General features: G+C 39.3%; 1 protein-coding gene across 3 annotated transcripts in view; it reads left to right on the top strand.

The window, feature by feature from the left end:
* LOC126356002 (histone-lysine N-methyltransferase NSD3) overlaps window positions 1-15,182 on the top strand; it is a 105,236-nt gene extending 90,054 nt beyond the window's left edge. For all 3 annotated transcript variants that reach the window (XM_050006645.1, XM_050006644.1, XM_050006643.1), the window contains 3 exons: window positions 1,362-1,533; window positions 10,179-10,333; window positions 12,471-15,182. In XM_050006645.1, the coding sequence (XP_049862602.1) occupies window positions 1,362-1,533; window positions 10,179-10,333; window positions 12,471-14,042 (1,899 nt within the window). In that variant the 3' untranslated portion in view covers window positions 14,043-15,182. The remainder of the gene's footprint in view (window positions 1-1,361; window positions 1,534-10,178; window positions 10,334-12,470) is intronic.
* Window positions 15,183-27,041: the final 11,859 nt, after the last annotated feature.

Here is a 27,041-nt window from a genome sequence, read left to right as displayed (position 1 = left end):
ACATCTCTGAACAGTCAAAGGGACTGTGTCTGTGATACAATATCCACAGTCAACATCTATCTTCAGGAGTTCTGGGAACCAGGGTGACGCAAAACTTTTTTTGATGTGTGTACAACATCCTTTAGTAATCATTGGGTACATACAGGAAGTGTATCACTGCTTCTGGGAGCCTGCTGTGGCAAGTATGAAGCATGAGGGTAGGCTTAGGCAACAGAATGGTGCAGCAGTATAACAGTAGCGTGCATCGCCTTGCGGATGCAAGACTGGAGTCAGCTCAGCAGCTCGCAAGTGGATGGCAAAGACACGCAGAAGTTCCACATAGAACCCAGGACCCTCAGAGGCTGGCTGGGGTGTCAGGCTATGGCATCTGGGGGATGACCTCGACTGAGTGGTGCCAGTTCGATGCTGCTGCTTGATGCAACTGTATCTGCCTGACCAAACAGTTGACCGGAGACTGACCTGGAGAATGTTACAATGCTGATATTAGTCAGAAGTACAAGTGCTGCTAATGGCCGAATGGAAAGCATTTATACTTGCTCCAGGCAGTTGTGTTGTGACATGTAGTTAGCCACTGAAGTGCATGATTGTGCCACAACATGTTATCTAGTTCACTGCTACTGTGGAATGCTGCATTGCAGAATGCTATGTCAGCTTTATTTTAGTGCCAAATTTCTGAATTTCGTGGTGGCTGTCCTCTCACCATAGATGTGCTCTGAGTAGCCTCCAGCTACTTTCTACTTCTGCAATGTCATGCATTTTTAAATTTTTAAGTATGTGTTTTATTTATCTAACGGTTTAAGTTACTGGGTAACTAGTTTGTACAGTCTTTATTTTCTCTCCCCATTTTAGTAGTACTGACTATGATGACTCTTCTTACATTATATTTCAGTGACCGGCTACAGTTCTTAGCTACCTGGGTTTTATCTCACTTGTAACCATCTGACTTTAGTTGCTGTCACCCAAACTGTCAACCTCGATGACAAAATCACATACCCTGGAGCTGACAATTCTTTTTCATTCAATGTTGTTTTACATGAATTTGCAGGGCACCAAGGCCAAGGGACTTAAAACCACAATGTCCTTTTAAACCCACAGTAGTCATCCTTTGGCAAACTGTGATGGCTTGCCTGAGACTGATGCTGCAATAGAGTCAGTGTTGTTGTTGTTGTTACATTTACAGTATCTTTGTGGTGGAGAAATATCATTGTTAATACATTACACTGATTTTGGTAATCTTTGAATGAATGTAAACAATAAGTATATAAGTATAAAAATTTAGTGACACTTCTTTTGAATAATGGTGAGACATACAATTTTGATTTAGCCTGCAATAATAATGCATACTATTTACATAATTGCAGCCTGCAGAAGAAGAGCAGAGGCCTCGGCCAACCAAAGCAGATGAGAAACGAGTGAGGGGTGAAAAGATCTGCTTCAGTTGTGGTGATGCTGGAGACCTCATTGTATGTGAACACAAGACCTGTCCAAAGGCATACCACAAAGACTGTGTCAGTCTTTCTCACCCTCATAACAGTAAGTATGAAGTTAAATAACTTGTAGTTAATGCCAGGAATGAATGTTAATACGTACATCCTCAATTGTGGTTGGGATTGTTTTTAAAACAATGAAATTGTTGAACGTAATGTCTTGTCTGTCAATCTGCTATAGCAAGAACAAACATGATTTATGGAACATAACACTTTATACAGCAACACATAAGATACAGTGAAGTACATGTTGTGCATAGCACTGAATACATTGACTGGACAACAGTAACACAGGTCACAGAAATAGGCTGGGTACTGATTTTGATTGCTTAAATGATACTATTTTTTGGTGGCTCACCAGGGTGCTCCAGGGGAACAACCCAGGTCGCCTCTGTAAGCAGGTCTGGGAACTGTATGGACACATGATCTCTGAAATTGCATGTGTCAGGTGTGTAGGTACACCACTCCTCCCTTCTAGGGGGTGAGAAAATTACATGCACACAGAAAAATGCACAGTACAGGGAAAGGTATGGTTGAAAAAAAAAAAAAAAAAAAGCACTGATTTCACAAGGAACTGAGATTATGAGCCATGGAAAACACTAGTGACGGCACGGACATCCACTTCATCGCTTGACAATTGCGGCTGCTGCAGCGTGTGGCGGGCAGCATTGTATGCAGCAGGTGAAGGAGGCTCCATGGTTGGTGTTCATGTACCAACTCTGGCAGGCTCTTGTCCTTCACTGGAGTGAAAAGGTAAAAAAGCAGTTTTTGGGGACCTGCTTGATACATACTTCTGCATCTGAGTTTGAGGCGTCCGAACCATGTGTTCGACCTCACCATTAGATTGAGGATGAAACAGAGGGAGTTGTGAGATGGTAAAGACCATTAGCCTGCCAAGAAGTTGCAAATTCTCGAGAAACAAACTGGGGACCGTTATCAGTAAACATGGTATATGGAAGTCCTTCAGTTGCAAAATATTATGAGACAGAGGCAAAATGTGGCTGTTGTGGACATGGACAAACAACACACCACATAGGGAAACTTGGAATAATCATTCACTAAAATGAGCTAGTACTTATTTGGAAGGACCCATCAAAATTTATATTTAGACATTTCCACAGGAGCTGCGGCGTCAGCCAGGGAGAAACTGGTGCCCATTGGGCTGCTTGTTACTGAACACAGTGGGTGCAAGTGGTAAGAAGCCGTGTAATGTCTTCATCTATATCCGACCAATATACATGCCAGTGAGCCAAAGGTTTGGTGCAAGAGGTTTTCCAGTGGCAAACATGCAGAAACAACATTACATTATGGCATAAAGTAGCGGGAATCGCAACCCGGAGAGCAGTGTACTCTGTAGCTAACAAAAGAACCCCATCGAACACAGAAAGGCAAAGCTGGAATGAAAAGTATTTACACAAGGGGTCAGAGGCAAGGACCGAGGGTTTTTCTGGCCAACAGTGCTGCACAAAGAGAGCACCCGACTAAGTACCAGATCCATGGTGACAGCCTATGCTATGGCGGCATTAGTGTTGGGAAAACTGTCAACCACGTGCTGTTTCTCAGTATCTATAGAGAAACTAAGCAACTCATCCTGATCGAACACCAGGTCTGGTTCAGTCAGAAGGCAAGGTAAGGTATCGGTGTTAGTGTCTTGCACCGTGGGCTGGTATTGGATCTGATAATGATAACAGGACAGGAAGAGAACCCATTGCTGCAAATTATGCACTGCCTTGTCCTGCACGGAAGCCAAAGGGTTAAAAAGAACAACCAAAGGCTTTTGATTCATGATTATGTGTAATGTAGAACCATACAAGAATGTGTGCAAATTCTTGAGGGTGAACACAATTGCTAAGCCTCCTTTTGACTCTCAGAATACTGCTGCTGAGCGAGAGTTTGTCTTAGAAGCATAAACCGTGGGTCATTCAGATCCGTCCTCATATTTGTGCGCCAACACTGCACCAAGAACGTGCTGAGAGTCTTCAGTAGCCAATACAAAATGCTGACTCAACTGAAAACTGGCCAGAAATAAGGCAGATTTAAGCAAAGCAAACTCTTGGTCACAAGCTGTGGACCAGAAAAAGGTCAATTTTCATGCAAAATCACATGCAGGGGCTGAGGAATAGTGGTGCATCATAATCAGGAAACAATACCTGGGCCCCCGAGCTAAAACGGTTATCAAAACTAGTTACGTGGGCGTTATCTTTACTGTCAGTGTACTAATCAGACCTGAAATTACGCAACTGCCCAATCCGTTTGCTGAACATCCATGATGATGCGACTGACTTCCTCAACTGTTCATAATAAGTAAGACATTTTGTACAACAAGGAGAGAGTAAAGTTAGTCCAACAATCAATTTACATTTTTCCATTGATCAGTGGGCCACTTGCTTATCTTAACATGCACCTGGCTACAGGAGGTTTGGAAATAGCCATTTAACAATGTTTTATCCTTACGCAGTTCTGGTCACATCGCTTTCATTGCCACTGTGTTCGTTAGATGAACTGTCATTTTGATAGGAGCAATTGTCTTATTAAAAGTAACAGTTCTCTGTACTAAAATGGTATCTCTACCAAGCAGTTTTTGTTCCACTGTGAAGTTTTGGAGATGACTTTTCCATGACCTCTATATGCTGTCACAGTACTAAATACTGTAGCTATAATAGATGAGACATTTTCATCATGGATGCTCCTACTATGCAGCCGGTAATAATTTATCAACTTTGGAAGTCTTTAAAATGTGATATGGAAGCACATAAACACAACTCACAGGAATGGTACTCATACGGGTTGTTCAGAATGCCTCAAGCTTGTACAGATCAAAAATAATAAAAATAGAAAAAAATGTTATTGTGATGTAGCTTCACTCGTGATGCATGCAGTTTCAGGGATTGCACGTTCATGCACTTCACAGATCTACGTACAGAGGCCACCTTGGTCAGATCCCAGGTCGGCTCTAGTGAGCCAAAGAAACAGTGTTATTTAAGCAATCACAAACAAATGCTTGGCCTATTTCTGTAACCTGTGTTACTGTTGTCTAGTCGATGTGTTCAGTGCTACACACAACCTGTACTACACTGTATCTTATGTGTTATTCTGTAAAGTACTGTGTTCCACAAATCTTGTTTGATCCAGCTATAGCAAACTTGGCAACAAGTGAGGGTTACATTTTCTCCATGTGTTAATGTCAGTGCTAAGTCACCTGACAAAACATCTCGATCAAAGAAATACTCCAACTTACCACTGTCAAGCAGAAAGCTTTCACAGAACAACAGCAGCTCTGTCAAGTGGCATCTTCGTGTTCACGGGAGGCTAGTCTCCCGTCAATGCAACCATTGCCCTTTTGGGTATATGATGAATCTTCTGAAGATTGGGACTCCTACAAGTAATGGTTACAACAGCATTTCCAGTGGTTGTTTTTTTTGCACGGGTGATGCACACCTGTGTAGGGCTTTATTTTTTCTCTGGCTTTCACCACTCATTTGTTAGTTGTGCCAACTTGCGCCTTTCCAAGACCTGGACAGCTTATTGTTTGATGACGTGTGCAAGTGTCTCTCGACCTCTTACTGCAACAGAATGCATGCCATTGCAATGCATGTAGAATTTTAGCCATTGTCAGGAAGGCCCAAGTGAGTTTTAAAAAGCCTGGACTGCAGAATTACATGGGTTGAGCCACCATTGTAAATTTGTTACTGCACCCATCAAAAGGCTTACGCTGATCATGTTGTGCACAGTGTTATTACTTGTCTAGCCCGGGATAGGGAAGTCCACAAAAAACACTTCAGTGTGAGAATCAGACAGTTACGGATGTGCTCAATAAAGCACAGTCGTTTCAAGTTCACAGGTCAAGGCGATCACATTGGTGTGTGGGGGAGGTATCAGAACTTGCTCAGGCAAACCCTGTTAGGCACAGTGCAGCTGTTCAGGATGATGGGGAAGCTGTAGCATTAGTACAACTGCCTACTCGGCATCAGCATCGGTTACAGCCATAGCAGCAAACAGCGCGTGTTAAAACTGTGGCCACATGCCGCCCTTCCATCTTGCCCCTGCTGCTTCGTCCAATAGGAGCGTGCTGTGTGCCTTAAGCATTTTCCTGTCGAAAGAAAAGCGACATTGCATCGGTCTCTAACTCCTCCACAGATGTGACTGACACAGTGGTACCGATGGACTAAACTGTATCTGTACAATGACTGTCTCCCCAAACAAATTGTTTATTGACTTGCATATGTTTAATAAACCGCTAAAAACACAAGTAAGTTGACTCAGGACCTGCAGGAACTTGAGTAAATGTGCAAATGTACATGTACTTGGGCTCCCCCTCTCCTCACACAGCTTTCATGGAACTTCGTTAGCTGAGGAGACTAAGTGGCCTGCTGAACAGAGGAAAACTGTAATAGGAGTTGCTGGGCAAATTTTACTGCCTCCTTGCTGCACAAAGTGTTATACTAATTAGGAACAATTGAGGAAGTCAGTCCCATCATCTTTGATGTTCAGGAAATGGTTGTGTGATCTCAGGTCTGATGGTCACACTGAAAGTAAAGGTAATAGATAACGTCTATATAACTAGTTCAGATAATCATTTTAGCTCAGTGGCCCAAGTACTGTTTCCAGATTATGATGCCCCACTTGCAGGGCTGGAAATTTTTAAGGCTGGTGTTTTGGTATGAGTAGGAACCAGTACTGATACAGTGATTTTGCTCCCCGATACTTTTGATAACATAGTATGTATCATGTTTCACCTCTCCCCCTTATTAACTGCTTAATAGGGAGACAGTATGTTCCTTGTACTTTGAGCTCCTTGCACCCAAGATGAGGTGGTTCACTGATATCGTCTTGCAGCTCCCATGTCCATCATACAAATGTGGATTTTGATGTACATATTGTACTGTGCTTTGTTGCACTGCTGTAACCTGTCTGGGACTGAGTTGTACAGATCCTCTTATCAGAAGAGAGACATACACTCCTGGAAATGGAAAAAAGAACACATTGACACCGGTGTGTCAGACTCACCATACTTGTTCCGGACACTGCGAGAGGGCTGTACAAGCAATGATCACACGCACGGCACAGCGGACACACCAGGAACCGCGGTGTTGGCGGTCGAATGGCGCTAGCTGCGCAGCATTTGTGCAACGCCGCTGTCAGTGCCAGCCAGTTTGCCGTGGCATACGGAGCTCCATCGCAGTCTTTAACACTGGTAGCATGCCGCGACAGCGTGGTCGTGAACCGAATGTGCAGTTGACGGACTTTGAGCGAGGGCGTATAGTGGGCATGGGGGAAGCCATGTGGACGTACCGCCGAATTGCTCAACACGTGGGGCGTGAGGTCTCCACAGTACATCGATGTTGTCGCCAGTGGTCGGCGGAAGGTGCACGTGCCCGTCGACCTGGGACCGGACCGCAGCGACGCACGGATGCACGCCAAGACCGTAGGATCCTACGCAGTGCCGTAGGGGATCTCACCGCCACTTCCCAGCAAATTAGGGACACTGTTGCTCCTGGGGTATCGGCGAGGACCATTCGCAACTGTCTCCATGAAGCTGGGCTACGGTCCCGCACACCGTTAGGCCGTCTTCCGCTCACGCCCCAACATCGTGCAGCCCGCCTCCAGTGGTGTCGCGACAGGCGTGAATGGAGGGACGAATGGAGACGTGTCGTCTTCAGCGATGAGAGTCGGTTCTGCCTTGGTGCCAATGATGGTCGTATGCGTGTTTGGCGCCGTGCAGGTGAGCGCCACAATCAGGACTGCATACGACCGAGCCACACAGGGCCAACACCCGGCATCATGGTGTGGGGAGCAATCTCCTACACTGGCTGTACACCTCTGGTGATCGTCGAGGGGACACTGAATAGTGCACGGTACATCCAAACCGTCATCGAACCCATCGTTCTACCATTCCTAGACCGGCAAGCGAACTTGTTGTTCCAACAGGACAATGCACGTCCGCATGCATCCCGTGCCACCCAACGTGCTCTAGAAGGTGTAAGTCAACTACCCTATCTCCAGATCTGTCCCCCAATGAGCATGTTTGGGACTGGATGAAGCATCGTCTCACGCGGTCTGCACGTCCAGCACGAACGCTGGTCCAACTGAGGCGCCAGGTGGAAATGGCATGGCAAGCTGTTCCACAGGACTACATCCAGCATCTCTACGATCGTCTCCATGGGAGAATAGCAGCCTGCATTGCTGCGAAAGGTGGATATACACTATACTAGTGCCGACATTGTGCATGCTCTGTTGCCTGTGTCTATGTGCCTGTGGTTCTGTCAGTGTGATCATGTGATGTATCTGACCCCAGGAATGTGTCAATAAACTTTCCCCTTCCTGGGACAATGAATTCATGGTGTTCTTATTTCAATTTCCAGGAGTGTATTTTAAAACTGAGCGGGTGAGTTATCTCCATAAATAATCATGCTCTTTCCCCACAGACACTGCTAATAGGGGAGTGAGGGTCTATCTGCACTCCAGTTACTACTTTACAATATTGAGACGCCTTAGAAGATGAGTGTCGTACAGTAGTGTTTGCTTTGGTTCATATTTAGGCCAACAATAGAGTACTTCATAGCCTTTGATGTAGCGCATGCAACATGCTGTACAAGAACAAAAACTCATGCACACGGAACATGCCAGACAAGAACAAAAACTCATTAAATGTTGCACCAAACTGTCTGTAGTGTGGGAAGATAATCAAGGTTCCAAGGAAAGACGATTATTATTGTTGTGTTTGATGATTATTATTGTTGTGTTCAATTACTCATGTAAATTGTTTTAGGATGTTACTAAGACATTAGTATCTTACATTGCATTATTTTGCAAAAGGTCTTACTCATCACCTAGCAGTGGTGTTCATGGGTGGAAGATTCCATCAGGATTATGTGTGAGCTGTAGTTGAACATGTAATGCACAAGCACTAACTGGGAAAAGGCTCAAAGCAATAGTTCTTGTCTCTGATGTCTTTATACTAGCATGTTCTGTTGAAAGATGCCAAACATAATCAGATGGGGTGCTGCATTCAAAGGCACAAAATAGTGTTTTTACTTCTCTTGTTGCTTCATTATTTGTAGTCATCAGTAAACATTATTTAAGCACACCCAGCCCCAAATCCTCCGTCTCACTGAGATGATGTCTGATGTCTATATTAACTGACTTGTCTATTACACATATGTGAGGAGTCTGTTTGGTAATGAGTCTGAGGAGGAGGGAGTCTTGGTCTACTCAGTACTGCATTCTGTTTCCAAGCAGTGCAAGACAATCACAATTTTCTCTCTCTCTCTCCCTCCCTCTCCCCACAGGTCCTAACCAGTGTAAATATTGGCTGCATCCATACTGTTTCTGCATTAATGTGCTTTTCCTCACAGCCAGAAGTCATTTTGGTCGTTACAGGAATCGACATTTGCCACATCTGTGTGTCAAGCAGAATTATGTAGAAATTACTTAAATAATAGTGCATGTGTATTTTAATACAGCAAACTTTTATTTTATTCAGTACAAATTACGTTATTTGTTAAAAGAAACACAATGATTTGACTTCCTGCTGTTAGGAACGATGGTGTTGTTTGATTTGGTGTTCACTGCACATAGACTTAGGACAGGATTGATGTGTGGCAGTTTTCTTTGCGTAACAGGAACAAAGAATAGTTTTGTGTTTTGTCACTTTAAGTGGCTGAGTTAACTGTTTCCAGCACTTTCTGTGTGTTTACGATCTCCCCTTTGGTGTAAACTTGTCACATATCATCAAATTCTTTGCGAGGGTTCCATGAGCTGCTCATTAATCCTTAGCATGTGATTCCCCCCCCCCCCCCCCCCCCCATTTTTCACAACATTATAGCCGCAAATAGTGTACAAAATTTAGGCAACCATACAAGAAATATGCGTAATAGCAATCTCTAGCTTCTGTTGTTGCAATAACTTCTGCAAATCAACTGATAGACAGTCTCACCAGCTCCATATGTTCCTTTGTGCAATTTCACAAGAAGCTGTTTTTTGTTTAGTCAGTTATTGTTTCTGAAGGATTTCTTGTAGAAGGACACATCTTTTGACAATTTGCAAAAGCTTTCCAAATACCAAAGGTGGTCAAAGTACCAAATTGAATGGTAGCACACAAAATCCTCAAGAATTTATTACTCACAGACACCTCACACCAACAGCAGTCATTTCACAGGATAGTATGTCAGACTACCCATGTTGCTGCCAGGTTGAAGTGGACCACTCCCTTATGAATCTTTGATAGACCCTATTGCCTCAAAAGTATAGTGCCTGTAAACTAAGCCAGCTGATTTGTGTTCAAGCATGCAGATGGTTTCAAGTAGGTGATTGGCATTTGTTGCCTCTTTATGTGTTGGAAGCTTATTGAGACAAGATGTTGACTCTTATCGCCATATCACTATCATAGTGAACAAAGCACCGAGCTCTCTGTTCTAAATAAATTGTACCTACATATTTTCTTGGGTCACTATTTCCATCTTGATGGCTCTGCACTAACAAGAAAAATGTAAGTCTCTTTGGGTTGGTAAAGCAGTTAAATTCAATTTTTGTTGCACCATTTGTGCTACAGAGCATTACATGACAACCTCTTTATCACCCAACTGGACTTGCATGATTTATGAACAAGTAAAAGGATGTGTGTGGTACTTTTTTGTATGTAAAGAATGCTTAAGCCATTGCAGATATGCAAACTAATATGTACTGTTTCAGAGAAATGGGTGTGTCCTTGGCATTACTGCAACATCTGCAACAAACGAACTGTCCAGAAATGCAACATGTGTACAAATTCGTTTTGTATACAGCATGCTAAGGGGAGAATTCGACCCGATGGGAAGCGAGGCTACCTTTGTCCTTATCATGATAAGGTAATGACTATAATGTTGTTGTATATGTGAAGATCATTGACAGGGTTCAAGAATAACACAATTGCTTTTGTAAGAAGCTTGTAATGTTGTAATATAGTTGGGAGGGGGGGGGGGGGTGTATTTAGTCATGTGAGAGAAAATTTGTCTTGCAAGTTTTATAATTTGAAATTGGTGGTAGTCGCCCATATGTTTTGAAATTGGTACAGTATTTCCACTCTTTCTTCTAGACATAATTGCTAGTAGTGCTGATCCATTAAAACATCTAATTTATCTCATACAGAGCTCAAAAATTGATGTAGTTGTAAAATATATATAAGTTGTTCAGAATGAAATTTTTCACTCTGCAGCGGAGTGTGCGCTGATTTGAAACTTCCTGGCAGATTAAAACTGTGTGCTGGGCTGAGACTCAAACTCGAGACCTTTGTCTTTTGCGGGCAAGTGGTAGAGCATTTGACCGCGAAAGGCAAAGGTCCCAAGCTCGAGTCACGGTCTGGCACACAGTTTTAATCTGCCAGGAAGTTTCACTATAAGTTGTTGTTATTGGCTGATTTCGAAACTTGGAATAATGAATACTTCACATTACTGAATTATTCATGTAAGTATATTACTATATGGCATGTTTATTTGGTTTTCTTACATGTGTGACTATCTTATGCTCTTTAATTAAAAAATGTAGTGAACAGTGGTAAGTATTTTCTCCTGTCATGTTTGCCAATCCGTTTGCTTAATTTTTTGTGCAAAAATCAGACTGTTAAAAATGGAAAACTCTTGTGTGTTGTGGAAAGCAGGAATCTCCACTGCTCAAACACATAAAGTAAAAAATGAATTTACCGGAAAGTATGCTGGTAATCTACCTTCACTTTTGGTTCAGTTTTTGTCTTCACTTGCTTAAATATTCAAATATTACCACAGTGCATGCATGCTGTTCCAATGCATAGCATTATTTGAATGTACTGGAAGGAAATCTCTCAGCATTTTACAGTCTTCTTTAGTATTCTTCAAATCTGTTTTTTCTCTTTTTCATTGTTCACAGTGCATGTGTGTTTTTGAAGACAGTCTATAATTTTATTTTGACCAAAGTAAAGGAACACACATACAAAATGATAGTGCTGTAGGTATAAGTTGCTAGCCCATCACTTCCATACAAATAAGTGTCACCTAATATGCCTTCTGCTTCACTTAGCAAAGGAGAGCTGTCATAGTGGCCAGTTTCCTTATTGAATTAGTTAGGAATCAGATTTTCTGTATCAAGTGAAGAGAGATTTAATGCTGAAAGTCCTATACTGTTCATAATTTAAAATAGGAAAGATTCAAATTATCATAAATCAAAAATAGAGAATGACAAAATTGTCTTAAACAGAAAATAATTACGGATACAAAACAATTATACAAATTATTGAAACTAGTTCGCTTATTTCTTTATCATGCATGAGATACTGTAAAATGAAGTCACTGACTAGTTGCGTGTTTTGTATCTATTACCAATTCCTATAAAACTTTGATTACTGGTGTTGCGTCATTGTTTCTTCTGTTATTTCTTCCTGAAGTTTAAATCCTAATCTTGGAGTCTTCTTCAGGAAGAGCTCAGAAGAAAGGGCGAAATATCAGGAGATAATACAAACATCTTCCCAAAAAGTTTTAGGGTAACTATTTGTGCCTGTCCTTTTAAAAGAATAGCACAACTCGAAACTTAGAGAAGTTAGTTAGCCTCCTCATAAGTTTGTCCGTTATCTGCAACTTCATTTCGAAGTGTTGTGATTGCTTGATTTTACTTTGTCTAAAGCATTATGTAGACAAATTTAAAGAAAAATTTCACGTTACAGAGGTCAAAGTTTTATGCACGCCCGTAAAGGTAACACAGAAAAAGTGAGGGTCTGTTCATGACATTTAAAGATAAGAAATATCCCTGTGTTCTTCTTTTCATTGTCATTTTCAACAATTTGGAAGGGACTGCTATATTTCATATTGACATTTGTTATCTGAAGCAACAGAAAAAATTAGATTTTTGATAATTCAGAACTGGCCACCTTTACTGAATACCACATTTCTGCCACATGTCAGTCATAAAAATTATATTAATATTGGTTGAAATATGCCTCTTAATTATGTTTTAAACGTTTCCTGTGCTTGATTTCAGGGTAGCAGCTCCAAATCAAAGTCAGTTGATAAGACTGCAGCAAGCTCATCAGGAAAACTTAACCAGAAGTCACCATTGAATAAAGTAATGAAACAAACCAGTAACGGTGAAAAATCAGCTGAAGACCCCAAGAAGAACCGAAATGCTGAGAGTAGTTTTGTTGACAAACAGCAGTCACTGAAAAGGCATGAATTGCAGAGCACTTCGCCGTGTGCTGGGAACATTCAAAGTGATGTGGAAAAAGATAGTTCAAAAAGTGGTATACACAGTGAGGCTTCAGCAAGTAGTGTCATTGGAGTGAACAGCAACAATGCACAGAACTCGTTAGGTGTAAATAATATTGATACTAAAAATTCAACATCCTTTTTAAACAAACAAGTTGGTACAAGAAAGACAAGTTACAATAATAACAGTGAAAGAAACCAGAAGGAAACTCGGCAAAGTGGCATTGGATCCTCAGGTGATGAGACTGAAGTGTTTTCTGAGAGTGATGGTAAGAAAAGTTCTTCCAAACAGGTGTTGGAACAAACTAAAGGAAGTGATAGTTTAGCTAATACACCAAATGTAAATGATCTGGGAGTCTCTGATGTGTCTCAGAAAAGTGCGCATACCACAAACAATACAACGGTTATTCAACAAGTTTCAGTTCCTCGAAGAAGGGGCAGACCAAGGAAACATGTTGCAGGGGAAGGACCAATAGATAAGTTTTTGTTAAAACCTGAAATAACTAGTGATTCAAAAAAACTTAATGCTTCAGAGAGTGCAGTTGAATCAGAAGTGTCGTTGACTACCATACGCAGTGCAGATCTCGAACAGCAGTGTGAAGGGATTACGAAGTTATCAAAAGAAACTGCAAAAGGAAAACCATCTCCTATTAGTTTACAAGCAACAGACTCGAGGAATAAAAGTTTGAAGCCAAAGGAAACTTTAAGTGGCCAGCGAGCAAAGGATAAGGAGAGCCATGCAGCTGAAAATGGGACGAGTCATTTAGCAGGTAAAGTTGTGGAAACAGGTTCAACAGCAGACCAAAAAAAAAATTTTGCAAGGAAGAAATTACCAGGCAGTGGAACAGTTAGGTCACCTAATATTGCTAATGAAGATGAAACAGCAGAATTGATTAGCCCTCAATCTGATGACAGTAAAACATCCAGCAATGCCAAGACAAATACTATTAAAAAGAATGGCATTAAGGTAACTGCTAATGATATATCTCCTGATAAATGTGATGAGCACCCGTCCAAAAAGCGTGGCAGGATACCAAATCGGTTTTATGATGATTTTGAGGATGTTCCTCCCCAGAAAACCCCAAAATTGAGAAAGCCATTGCAGGGAGCAACAAGGTTCCAGTTAAAATCTTGCAGTCCTGCGGAACAGAGGAGGAGGTGGTCAAAAGAAGCACATTTTAAATCAAAAAAGGGAGCAAAAATTGTTGGAAGCAATTTAGATGGCAGCATGGAAACAGAAATTTCAGAAGAGGCTAGTGTTTTACGAAGTAGTTTAGAAAACAAATCAATAGTAGACAAAGTAGACAGGACCTGCATATCACCGTTACTATTACCAGTACATGGTTGAATCTCATTGACTCTGTGAATTTTATACTAATGGGTGAGAATATTAGTGTGAGTAGTTGTTATTGGCTTGTTTTTGACAACAGAATTGACAACCAATTGGAATAGATATTGATAACATTCCTGTCAGTAGTAGAGGTTTTTAGAATCCCTTTTTCTCCCTCTTCCAAAAGTGTGTTTTTTACCTAAAATTAAAATTGCATTTATATGTGTTATAGATGTGTTAGTTGCGTACTACCTTCGACCTCCTTGTGTGAAGATTTCCAGTTGTGTTCAACAATTTTTCAGCTGAAACCAAAAATTGTGTGAAATGAATTTTAAACATATGTGACTGCCATTGCTAAAACTGACATTGGAAAATTGGTCTCGTATTCTGCTGTCATCACTGCATGTGCAATTAGTTTATGAAAAGTGACTATATTTTGTATTAGCATCATTTGTAATCAAATCCATTTCAATCATTTACAAGCATCCACACACATCTCACATATTTACATTTGACATTTCTTAATTTTTAGTTTTTATGAATTTGTGTGCGATGTTATGATTAATTTTTAGTCTCGATTCTTTTTTGTTGTACATATATATATGGCACAATTTGTTTAATGAAATTTTAGCCAAAAATTTCATCAAATACAAATATTATTCCAATGAACTACTGAATATTAATACAGAAATAAAGTTTCTGAAAATGATTTTTTATTATTCTCTTTGCTTTGTGCTATACTTGTTCTAGAAACTATGATTTATGCTCACTGTTACTTGATTTATGTAAATTCTATTAATACTTACTGAATCAAATGTGTCGTGTATTTTCATGAACATATTAGTGTACAGCATATTTTACTGTTCCATTCGCCTTTGGCCAGTTGCTTGGTGTGTCATTTGGCATGCCAGGTACTTCACAAGATTAAATGTCTTAGCACTCCGAATTTTGTCTTTGACTTACCATTTCATTTAAATTATGTCAGAAAATGTTATTCGTATGTGTCTTATTTAAATGATATTGTATCAACCTAGGTACAGCTTTGTTGTTTCTTCTACGTCATCAGGCTGCTATGGTTACGATCTGAAAACCATTTACTGTATATTGAAAGAAGTTTTCTTGCTTAGGTCACCTAATAAAATACTTCAGTCCATATAATGATTGCATGATGTCATTTTGTGTGTCCTTCTGGGTGGGAGTAAAACTTGTTGTCATATTAATGTCGTCCTGCCCACTGGAATGTGTGAAACAGTGGGGTCTAGTGAACTGAAGCGTACATGCTATTGTGTTTAGAGCATTGTGGATTCTGTGGGTATACGAATGTTTCACGCGGTTATATTTAAAGTGCAGCTACTCACGTAGGTCAAGTGTGGGCTGTAATTATCATACAGCAGCAAAACATGGTAGATATGCAATGCACTAATGTGGAACTGATTTACACTGGAAAAAAAATTAATTCCAATTTTGGCCACAAGGTGCAAATCTGGCAGTGTGAATATAAGAAAGACATATAGAAATGTTTCCATGTGTAATGGGTTAGGAATTGGACATGGGTAGAGGTGCTCGGACAGTAGAGAAAGGAGTAATGTAGATTTTATTGTTAACAACTGCTTACACTGTTAGTGTAAGAGAGCACCGGAGACATCAGTGAGATGCTACATCCATAAAAGACTTGATCAATAATTGCACCAGCCTTCAGATCAGGTGGAGACATGAACGGTTGGAGATAACATGTTCGTGGAAAGTTGCATTGAGCAGATCATTCATTGGGTGAGTGACAGGTTTCCTCCCCCCCCCCCCCCCCATCTTGCATGAAAGCAGCGATTTCCACTCAATTGTGATCTTCCAAAGCAAGAATCGCATGCTGTACAAGGTATTCTCGGTAATAAGCAGGCATCACAGTACACCTGCCAAGCTCTTTGCGTGTATTCTCTTTGTAGAAGAACGGGTCGAGAATTTAGTTACTTGTGAATCCACATCACACAGTCACATGCAGTGAGTAACATACAGTTAGTGCACAACATTCTTTTTAACAGCATCTCCATTTCTGTGTAATCGCTGCCTCCAATAGTGCAGGGTGTATATGGCCCAGGAGATCCGGGAATTTTTTAGAATTCCAGGATTTTTCATTGTTTTAGATTTCAGCTAAAGTTTTGTAGGTTTGACGTGTAAGATGATCTGATATGCTGACAAAGAACTTTAGTTCACTACTGCTGACTAATACTGCAGCAATGAAACATAAATTAGAAAATAACACCAAAGTAAAAGTTTAGTTGCATAGAAAATGGGTAATTTACACAATGCACAGACCAGTTTGCCGACACCGAAAAGTGTCGAAGGCTTTAGGTCGAAGATTATGCAGTACTAACGTGCATTTGATGTGCGTGACTTCACAATTGTTTACATTTCTAACAGATCACCAGAAAATATTACAAATAGTGGCTTGAGATGCGTTACTTTCAAAGTAAATTTCCACGCAAGATGATTCATGTTTCGTGTGAGAATGTGCAGTGAATTTCTTTAATCACAGGGGGTTATAACTCTAATTCAAAACGTAACACTTTGAGGATCAGCCATTTGAAAAATGTTGGGCCCAGAAGAGAAGTCATTTATGCCACTATTTTAAATTTTACCGGCACATTTGTATTTGATATATAACGTGTAACACACGCTAAAAAAAGACCGAGCTTCAAGTTAGTTTTCATATTTAATGTTGTTCTTTCATAGACAAAAAATTATGCAGCCGATGGCAAAAAGTGTAATTGACCTTCAAAAAAATGTGCTTAATGTGTTACTGAGCGATGTCACAAGTCTCTTCATGCCAGAACACTTCGACTTTTTTACGCAACTGATAATCATTTTGGCATGATTTTAATTGCCAAATTAGAGCCTGTTAGTAGGCCTACAGACTTCCTATCATTGTAGGACTAATAACAGTGGATGCCAATAGACGATGCAATTCTCGTTCGTAAATACACATCTACTTAAGAGTTAACCGGTGTAGAAACGCACTTTGCTGAGTTGAGCGAGCTCGGCCTACGTTCGTAACGTACGTGCCGTGACCTGTCTTTCTCGTAGGCCTCGTGCTCTGAATAACTGCCGTCATTCGCTATCGAGATCACATGACATGAGCTATGACTGGCTGACGAAAGTGCATCGCTCACAGCAATCTCTCTTTTAGAGTTTCAGAATCTACCGTGCTGTAATTTGTGTATATACTTTCGCAATACGAAAATAAACTCTGTGCATATTGTCTCGCATCAAACAACGTTTGGTTTTTCCTGGATTTTGTTTCCTTAAGTGCTGGGACGTCCTCCGCTGGTATAAGACCTTTATGATTCAAAGGACTGATCGGTTTTACAGCTCCGAGGGAAAGTATACTGTTACTCAACACGGATGTATTTTCACCCGCTTTATACGTAATTTCATCCGGGAGAAATTGTGTTTTTAACCGGGAAATCCGGCAAAAACCTGGGAATTTTTTTTCCTAGTCCACGTAGAGACCCTGTAGTGTAAAATGAGCCTCGTCACTTCGTTGAATAATGCTTGGTCACATTGTTATCATCAAACCATGCCAGAAACTGAAGAGCGAATTCAGACTCTTTCTGCAGATCATGAGATTTCCGTTGCTGCACTATCTGAATCTTTTACAGGTACCAGTGTAAAATAGACCGCAAAACTTTCCGTACTGTTGACCATGGGATTGGACAGTTCTTTTGATAATGCTTGAGCACAAGCACTGATGTAGCACTGCAGTTACAGCAACAGCAACCTCGTCAATAACTTCCGCTGGGAAAAGATGCCTTCCTCTTCCTCTCCACACCAAGCTCACCCATGTTTTCAAATTTTATCATCATCTTTAAATAATTTAATGATATCGGTCCTTTCCTCAGATCTTTCACTTTGAGATTTTCTTTCAATTCAGTACTGTAATTGCCCGCCATTCACCTAAAACAGTTTCAGTGACAGCACACAGTGTGTTTGCAATATCCGTACTGTTCACTCACATTATGGCTTGTCTTGTGACAGCATGGATGTCATGCCATCAAACAAACAGTGCACAGCACCAGATTTGCACCTGTTGGCGGCCAGAATTGGAACACGCTTTTTTCCAGCATATATCGGTTCCACGTTAGCATATCTACAAGTATACTGCCATATGATAATTACAGCCCACACTGGACCTCCATGAATAGCTACACTTCAGTTATAACTGCCCAGTACCTTCATAGAAGGTACATACTGTCTTTTGTTGCATATTTGAAAAATGACTTTGTGATTGAAATCAGCTAGTTCTAATGTGGAATAAAGTATTTGAGTTGTATAAAACTTTTGGGACATATTTTGCAGTTCTGTGTTGTGCTCCTTGAAGGTAGGACTGTGTGGTTTGAGAGTACATAACCACATGTACCCTTCACCTTCTGGGAATTGAATCCATAAATAAATTGAAAACCTTTGCAGCAGAAGTATTGATGGCTGTTCTGCTATGCACTGTTTTGCATCGATTGATAAACTGTCATTCATGCAGAAGCATGGATTCAGTCAGACTGCATGATTTCAGATTTACTGTTTCACATTGTTGGCGTTTTAGCACATTTGAACACTGCAGAACAGCTAATGTGAATTATTGCCCAGAAATTAGTACAGATGGCAAGGTGTGATGTTATAGACGTGACAGAGAAAATGACCAACAGGCAAGCCTGTGGAATTGTGCTCCATCACTGTGACTTAAGGAAACGTAACAGATGAGAACCATTGTGAAAATAATGTTGATTTCTTTCTCACCATCAAATGGGTAGCTCAGCATGAACTTGTTCCTCGTGGTAGCACATTTTACCAGTATTGCCTTGATGAACTGCCTCCATTGCTGATATCAAAGAATGGGCCTCATCACAAAAGTGCTTCCAATCATACAGTGTTAAATGTCGAGCAGTTCCTAGCAAAAAAGAGAGGGGGTCAGGGGTTTGCACCAACCGTATTCATGGGATCTGCAACCTCCCCTCTCACTGGCTTTGTTCTTTTCTCCTCCCCTGAGTGAAATTGAAATTTATTAAAAACAATAAAAAGGTGAAATAAAAGTTGCAAAAGGTACAAAATTATTTATGGAAACAGAAGGTGTTATGGAACTGACACATACACACAAGTTAAGTTGTTGAAAGGGTTTTAAAAAAATGGTTAATAGATTTATGACAGAAGAGACCTGCCAAAATTTATAATTATCTTATTGTACTGGAAACTTGGTTACACATGAGCATTATGATTCACAGTACACAGTTTGAGTATTACATTCTGTATTTAATGTTATATTGTCATCCAGAACTACGTGCAAGGAATTTTGACACTGTTTAGCGTCTCTTTCAGTGTTCCCAACTTTTTATGGTTGGATATTTAGGTCCTTTTTTTTTTTTTTTTTTTTTTTTTTTTTTTTTTTTTTTTTTCTTCTTCTTCTTCTTCTTCTTCTTCTTCTTCTTCTTCTTCTTCTTCCATGGTGTGTATGTTGTGGAGTCTGAGTATTCTTTTGAAAAATATTTTTGTTGGTAATTCACCATTTTCAGTAGAATATTTTACTTTACTTTTTCAGTCCAATGCATTTCAGGTGTTACATCAGCTTCAATATATCATTTTAATTTGGCTATGAATTGTTTATCTTCAGCATCAGTGAATATTTCATTGATGAATGAAGATGATAAACTGAAACAAAAGAAAGCGGAGAGGGGAAGGTGGCATTGTAGTTCGTGAAAAATGAGTTGTAGCCCCAAAACGTTTGGTCTAAAACAGGATAATAAAATTTTATGACTAAAGCATCACCTATTATTAACAGACATAATCAGTTAAGTTAGCATTACACACATCACTTGACGAATTGTCTGTTGATATGAGTATACAGTTTTAACCTGTGGGGAGAGACTGTGAAACTGGCGCTGTTTCTGGTTTCACATATTTATTGGAAACATTATCTTCAAATAATTTTCGTTTTTATGCTGAAGTAAACTACCTTAAAGATCTACGTAGAAGGAATGTGTAGTGTCTTCTGATCGCTGAAGACCAGAATGCATGAGTCTTGAGGTTTTGCATGACATTTATATATAGTTATTATTATTTTTGGGATATTATTTGTGTTCCTTCAAGGAAAAATTGACTTCAGAGTACCACTTCAAAAACAGAAATATTACACTACTACTCCTGTGATAATGCTTCAAGACATGGTTAGTAAACACATTGTGAGCAGTAAACTATTTAATTTATATTCTAAATCCTTTCATGTGTAGCCCACAACAGGTTCTACATATCTAGGTGTTGGATATGTTGTTTCCTGAGTTAATGGTTTCTATGAACCATTTAAAGTTCATTTCCTCTTTATTGCTGTACCTAAAAAGTCAACATTTGGAATTTTCAATGTTTAAGCTGTTTAGCTGAAACTGGGCATCATATTTTGGGTAGAATTTGCTTCTTAAGATTTCTTTCAGTCTGCACTGTAGTATCATTTATGAATAATAATGAATGAGAATTTACATAGACAGGTAAGTCATTAATGTAAAAAAGTAAAATAATTCAATGACACAGACGTGATCTTCACTGCAAAGCAGCTTCCTTTATCTCATGTCTTGTAGTTTATAAAGGAGTGGAGAGTAGTTGCATTGTCAGTTGCCTTTGTGACGCCACATAAAATACATCTTTTATTTTTTTATTTACTGAAAATACAACTATGGTTACCTGCAAATACCTTTATGACTTACTCAGTTGTTTTCTGTCTCCAAAATCTGTACTGATATTTCTAATAATATTGGACATTCATATGAATTTTTGTATTAATTTTTTTGGTAATTTACTTGAACACATTTTCTAGGTAACCATTTACATAAACTAACTAACTAGATATAAAAATGGTAAGAAATCAGGGAACTTTCCTAATATTTGAACATAAGTTATGGTAGTTTTGTTCCCCAAGTTAATTTTATAATTTTCTTGTCTGTCAACAGTAATACACAGTTAAGGTTTCATAACAGTCCATAATGCCTTGGACTGTTTCTTTTCAGGGTGAAAATTTCATTTGCTGTTCCTTACATTGTCTACAAATTTTAGAAATATTATTGTATGTTGAAATTCCTGAGAGATTTGAACTTCGTGCCAGACCTGGATCAAAACCAAACCATGCTTTTTGTGGATGTCATCATTAGCAACTAAGTTATCCAGGAATATCGGGTGACAGCCTTTGCTAGTCCAGTAGAGCATTCATGAGAGCATCTGTGAAATTTGGAAAGTAGGAGAGTACTGGCAGAAGTAAAGATGTAAGGACAGCTTGTGAATCATTTCGGGGTAGCTTAATCAGTAAGAACAGTGTTTGTGAAAGGCAAGGTTCCAGTCTTAAGGCCTGTTCTGGTACATAGTTTTAATCTTCCAGAAATTTTCAGAATAGTATGCACTCCTTTGCGAAGTAAAATACTCATTGTAATAGATTTCTGGCATTTGACATAGCTAATAAAAATTAGGATTTTTGTTATATCTTAGTTCATTGCGTAATTTCCACGTCTTAAAATTTGAAGTTTTCAGCTCATTAGCAGAAAAGGCCATGTGTTCTTTGTAGGATTCTTGTGTTAAGTTCTTTATATATTAGGTTCATTTTTTCTGTTCATTGGGTAAGTAGGGTAAAATGGTGTGAAATTCTCAAATTGAGGTATAGTGTGTTTTTTTTTTTACAATTTCTGATGATATTATCTATACAGATTTGGGTATGCTCATTTTTCTTAGTCATAACTCTGAAGTTGACTCTGGAACCACATGTTTCCCAATCTAGTCAAATTCCATTGATTTGCAGGGTTCACTGTTTGTACCTATGTTAAATTCTGTGGCACTTTTTTTCTGTTTTGCTAAGAGAGAAAGGCAGTTTTCAGAGAATCTATTCTTTTCTAGAACATTAAAACCATTTTTTACTTTATAACTGGATGGTTTTCTTCAAATTAGAGTGCAGAAATGTATATGGTTTCTAATACTCCTACTAAAGGTATAGGCAAGACTGAAATTTCTTAATTTTTTTGAGGCCATTACAAAATCTTGTGTAACATAGTGTTCATTTATACTTACCAATTTAATGTTTCTTTCATTGAAAGAATACTTTGAAAGTCATCAGTTCTGTTTTGTCTGCTATTTCTATTTGTGATTAATGCATTTATCTTAAATTGCACTAAGAATTAGTAATATTTCTGTGTTTGGTTTGTTTTATCATTGGTGCAGCCTGTAATTTTCCACTACCATTCTTATTTATGGTTTTCAGCATATTTTTCTTGCGTACATGTGTTACCTGACAGTTTTTGTTTGCTGCCCTTCATTTGCCATTCCTCCCATTACTAAAAATGTTACTAATATTGTTACGTTGTAGTCACACTCAAATCCAGTTCTTAAAGCGGGGTCACCAGTGAAATACAACATTTAGCACTGCACATCTGTTACAGCCACCAGTCTACAGTCTGAACAGAATTGAACCCCTGGATACCTGGGTAGAGTGTGCTGCTATTTATTCAGACATTGAATATTCTAGAATATACAGTCATTACAAACATTACATGTTTCAAGAACCCTCCAGAAATGATAAATAGTAAATAACAAATAATTGTCGTTGTTCGCCTTTGAACTGGCGACCCACAGCACTCCAGCCAGGACACTAACCTCTGGGTCATTCCATGTCAGTTCAACCAAAGGCTCCAGCTCATAGTCGCAGATTTGACTGAAAATCAATGCACTAATTCTACCATGTGTGGAATACTCATGTAGAAAGTATTAGTTTCCCCTACCAATTAGTTCCAGAATTATGACTTGTGAAAGAAGGTGGCGTGACCTGGAAATTGCAACCCGCATCTGGCAATCTATCTTCAGACCCAACTTCAGGTCCTAATAACTTTGGAATTATTCCACACAGTCCAGTGAAATTTTTACAACCCAGTAACATCCATTTAGAGGACACACTCCATGACTCAAAACACCAACAACGTATTTCTGTGGGAGAGTAATAAATTCCAAAATGTGGTTAAAAAATGTAATATGTTAAAAGGTACTTATTGTAGGTGCCCTCTATGCCAAATGTAATTCACTCAAAAAGGGTATAAATTTTTTGTGGTAAGCTTAATGTGGCCTAGACACACACAGAACTCATCATGCCCATATCAGTCACAAAAACTGAGTTATATGCACACGAAAATACAAAAATTTGAAAAATTACCTGAAAAAACATGGTTTTTCGAAGTGTGGTGGCACAAAAGGGACAAGTGGTATCCAAGCCAAATTTCACACACTGCCTAAGTAGACCATAATGATATATATCTCAAAATTTCAGCATGTTATTGCAAGACATTTGTTTACAGTGGAAGTTGACAGATGTATTTGGTGATGTGGCCATTGTTCCACAGCACAATTTTGTAAAAACATATCATAAGCTGTTCTGCCTCTTCTTATCCTATCCCACAACTGTTTAATCACTAAGCAACAACATATAGACAGATTAACACAACCTATCAGTAATGTTTACTGCACCTTAACTGCTAAAAACCAGTTGATTGTGCTTCGAACAGAAGTTCTCCCACACTTTAGCTACTGTACTCTGTACATTGAGTGGAAAATTGTACTCTCTTCCTGACACTGTGGTAGGAACTGGAACTGTCACAAGAATGCTTTCAAAAGGAATCAAACACCTGTCTGCCAAACGTGGCCAATGAAATGATCTTGCTGGTGCCATGAAGTTAACAAATACATCACCTTCTGATTCACAGCACTCTGCAACACATCCAAAGTACCATTTGTCGTCATAAACAGCAATGACATAGCAACCTGGTTGTATGTTGCTGCTTTTGCTTCTGAATCCTGAGTCAGACACACTGTGAAGACATATGTTGTGCATGAACCTATACTTATAACCGGACGGTCTGCTCGTCTGTACATTGTCAGTGTCTGCTGGAGTGAAGTGATGATGGCTCCTTGTGCCTGCAACAGTTTTAATGTGTTCTAGTCTGCTTTTTAGCAACTCTTCGACTGATTTCACCTCATCTTTCAAAACATTGAATGATTGTATGCCAGAGATATTTTTCTGTACCCAGATAAATAATTGAAGAGGTGTTAGAATGTGACCTTTTGTAGGGTGCTGCAGACTAGCTCGTGATGCCATGAACTTAATGGTAGCACCAACCATTTTTACCATGACTTGTTGCAAAAAAATTCCATTCTGTGTGAATCTGAAAATGATGTTAACACATGCATAAAGTTTTGAGATTTTTACAGTTTTTGTACTGACTAGCTGCCCCATCACTGAAGTGTTTTGCAAAATGTATGTGAGGCAGCTTGTTTTTCACATATGCCGTGACAGTGCGAATATGGGCATGAACTGCAATGGCATCATGAATTAAACAGTCACTAAAAACGCACAGGTTCATGACAGACACATCTCCTGATTCACCTCTATAGTAAATTGCAAATGGCTGGAGAGTTGTTTGACTGTTGTTCCAATGATATCCTTGGATGGCATCTAGAACTATAAATGCATAATTTTCAGAAAAGTCTAGTATTACTATAATTTCATCTTGTTTCAAATTATCCTTGCAAAACTGGAGATAAGCCCATTGTACTGTTGCTGCGAAGCTGTGAGTGGTTAGTTTGTCCGTTTTTTGACAACACATTTCAACAAAATCTTCCACTGTACTTTGCTTGGTTTCAAGACTTGTGCGATCCATGTGTGTCCATTGTTTATAAGAAACAAGTTCGTCATCCATAAGGAGTTCACCATACAGTTTGTTATTCATGTGTTCTGCAAGATTTGCCATACCAGTGTGGGGGCGCAGTTCCTTCTGTCCCTTTACAACGTACCTGCACGTAACTGTGAACATTGTCTCAGCAGATCATCAGTAGGGAAGCCGAACGAAAACTACTGTACTTCGACGTGAACCAGGCTGCAATTAAAGTCACTAATCTACGTTTTGGGAGAAAGTTTTCACACGAGCTGAAAGGTTGGAAATTTTGTCCTTAATTAATATATTCCGAAACTTAGGTGAACAAGTATCACTGCCAAGCCCGTGCTAGTCTTAACACAGTCACTCACAATCCCTTTCACTCACATCAGCAAGTTTATGGTGTTGCTTTTCCCAAAAACGTAATAACTACAAAAATACTGATTGTTTTTGATTGATAATGATCGCCAAATATTAAGTCTGTCGGTACCAAATGCAGTCAGTTTTTAGCCACCGACCTGCTCAATACGCCACACAGAATATATGCCTTTTCTCGTCACAAAATTCACTTAAAAATTCAGAAATTTTTACACACCCATCGGAATAATTATGCCATCACTTAACCACACTTTTGATGTATGAAACACTGCTAGATCGGGCAACTGTTTCATGGCTAGTCTCCCATCCTTCTCTAGAATACTCTTAAGTCTTCTCTACCAGCAGAGGAAGGCGTGCGAAGAGTATTGCTTTACCATTGGTCAGTTTACTCAAAAGCCAATAGCAAAACATTCTCCCACATCAGTCAGCGCTTTTCATCAATAACCAGTCGCAAAATAGTAAACCTAACGACTGCACTTTTTACCGACGTAATTATCTAATATGCTGAAGTTTTGTTTATGCATAAAGTTATTTACTATGGTTATTTATACCTGAATTAACTCTTCCTTTACCATAAACTTACTTTACAAATCTATTCTACAAAAATCCCCTTTGTTCACATCCATACTTCGAAATTTTCGCACACTAAATCCTACTACATAACTCGTTAAACAGTTATCTTCATATTAACCTTAAACCACACTCACGCATCATTCATACTGCTAAAACACATTTATAACATTTTACATACACAAAAAGACATAATAACACATTAAGAAAATACTAGAACAGTTTATGAAAGACATTCTATTACTTTAGTACACTCTAGTGGGCACAATCGAAACTAATTCAGTCTCCTATCCAATGCTGTCCTCTATCAGGTGATACATAAACTATGTGCGCGTCCAGTCTCGTGTCACCATCTGTCACTATCCAGCTCTGAGAGACATCTCCCACTTAACCGCCTCCAAGTTAGGATCGTTATACGGCACTACGCCTCACCAGGACACTTTTCACACCTGTGTATCATGCACTGGTAGGAACTGATGTCACACACTAACAGCTTCATTGCACCTTTGTGATCCAGACCAGAATCCTTTATAACAGCAAACATCAGCTTAGCATTTTGATGGATCTCACATACACAAACATTGTGTGTGCCCCTTGCACTTACAGGCACAACCCATTTTAGCCGAAGATTGAAAAAAGATGATAAACCTACTTTGGTATTGGGATACTTTTCCTTGAATTCTACATATAGTTCTGATATGTTGCATAGCAACTGTCTTTCTTACATCTGTACACGTACATTTCCCATTTTCACTGTTACATAGTCTTTTTCCAGGCATTATTTTCATAAAACTCTAACACTAGTACTTTTATTTCTTAACTCAATTGCTTACCCTGAGCTTGCTGAAGTTGTGGAAGCACTCCTTGCGCTGCTTTTATTTTCCTAGCTTCCTTTACCATATATGTAGAAACATTGAATTCCTTTGCAGTGTAGTCAATAGACCAGCTGGAAGGTGCAAGGGTGAGAATAGCTACTTTTTTCTGGCGTGTGGTTATGGCACATTTTTCTTTCAAATCGTACACAATTTTGTCCAAATCAAAGCATTTCTGGCATGATTTATGTTCCTTTGGGGCAGATAGTTCTTCCTCTTCCACCATTAGTGTGTCAGCTATTTTCTGTTTTAATTCCATTTGAGCTTCTTGTAGTTTTCTTCTACCATAGCTGGGCCTGTCTCTTTTCCCAACTTTGCGTGTCTTCATGGGAGACAAACCAAGAGTAGTCACTGAAGTATTTAATTGCTCATCCGCTGTGGTTGTAGGTGACTGATACCCTTCATCACTGTCATGTAAATTATCAGAATATTCTTCATTTTTTAGCAGTGTAACGCACCTGTAACATAACTTTTGTCCTGGTTTCATA

This window comes from Schistocerca gregaria, chromosome 3 (assembly GCF_023897955.1).
Source record: "Schistocerca gregaria isolate iqSchGreg1 chromosome 3, iqSchGreg1.2, whole genome shotgun sequence".
NCBI classification, from domain to species: Eukaryota; Metazoa; Arthropoda; class Insecta; order Orthoptera; family Acrididae; genus Schistocerca; species Schistocerca gregaria.
This window is presented reverse-complemented; position numbering and strand designations above follow the sequence as displayed.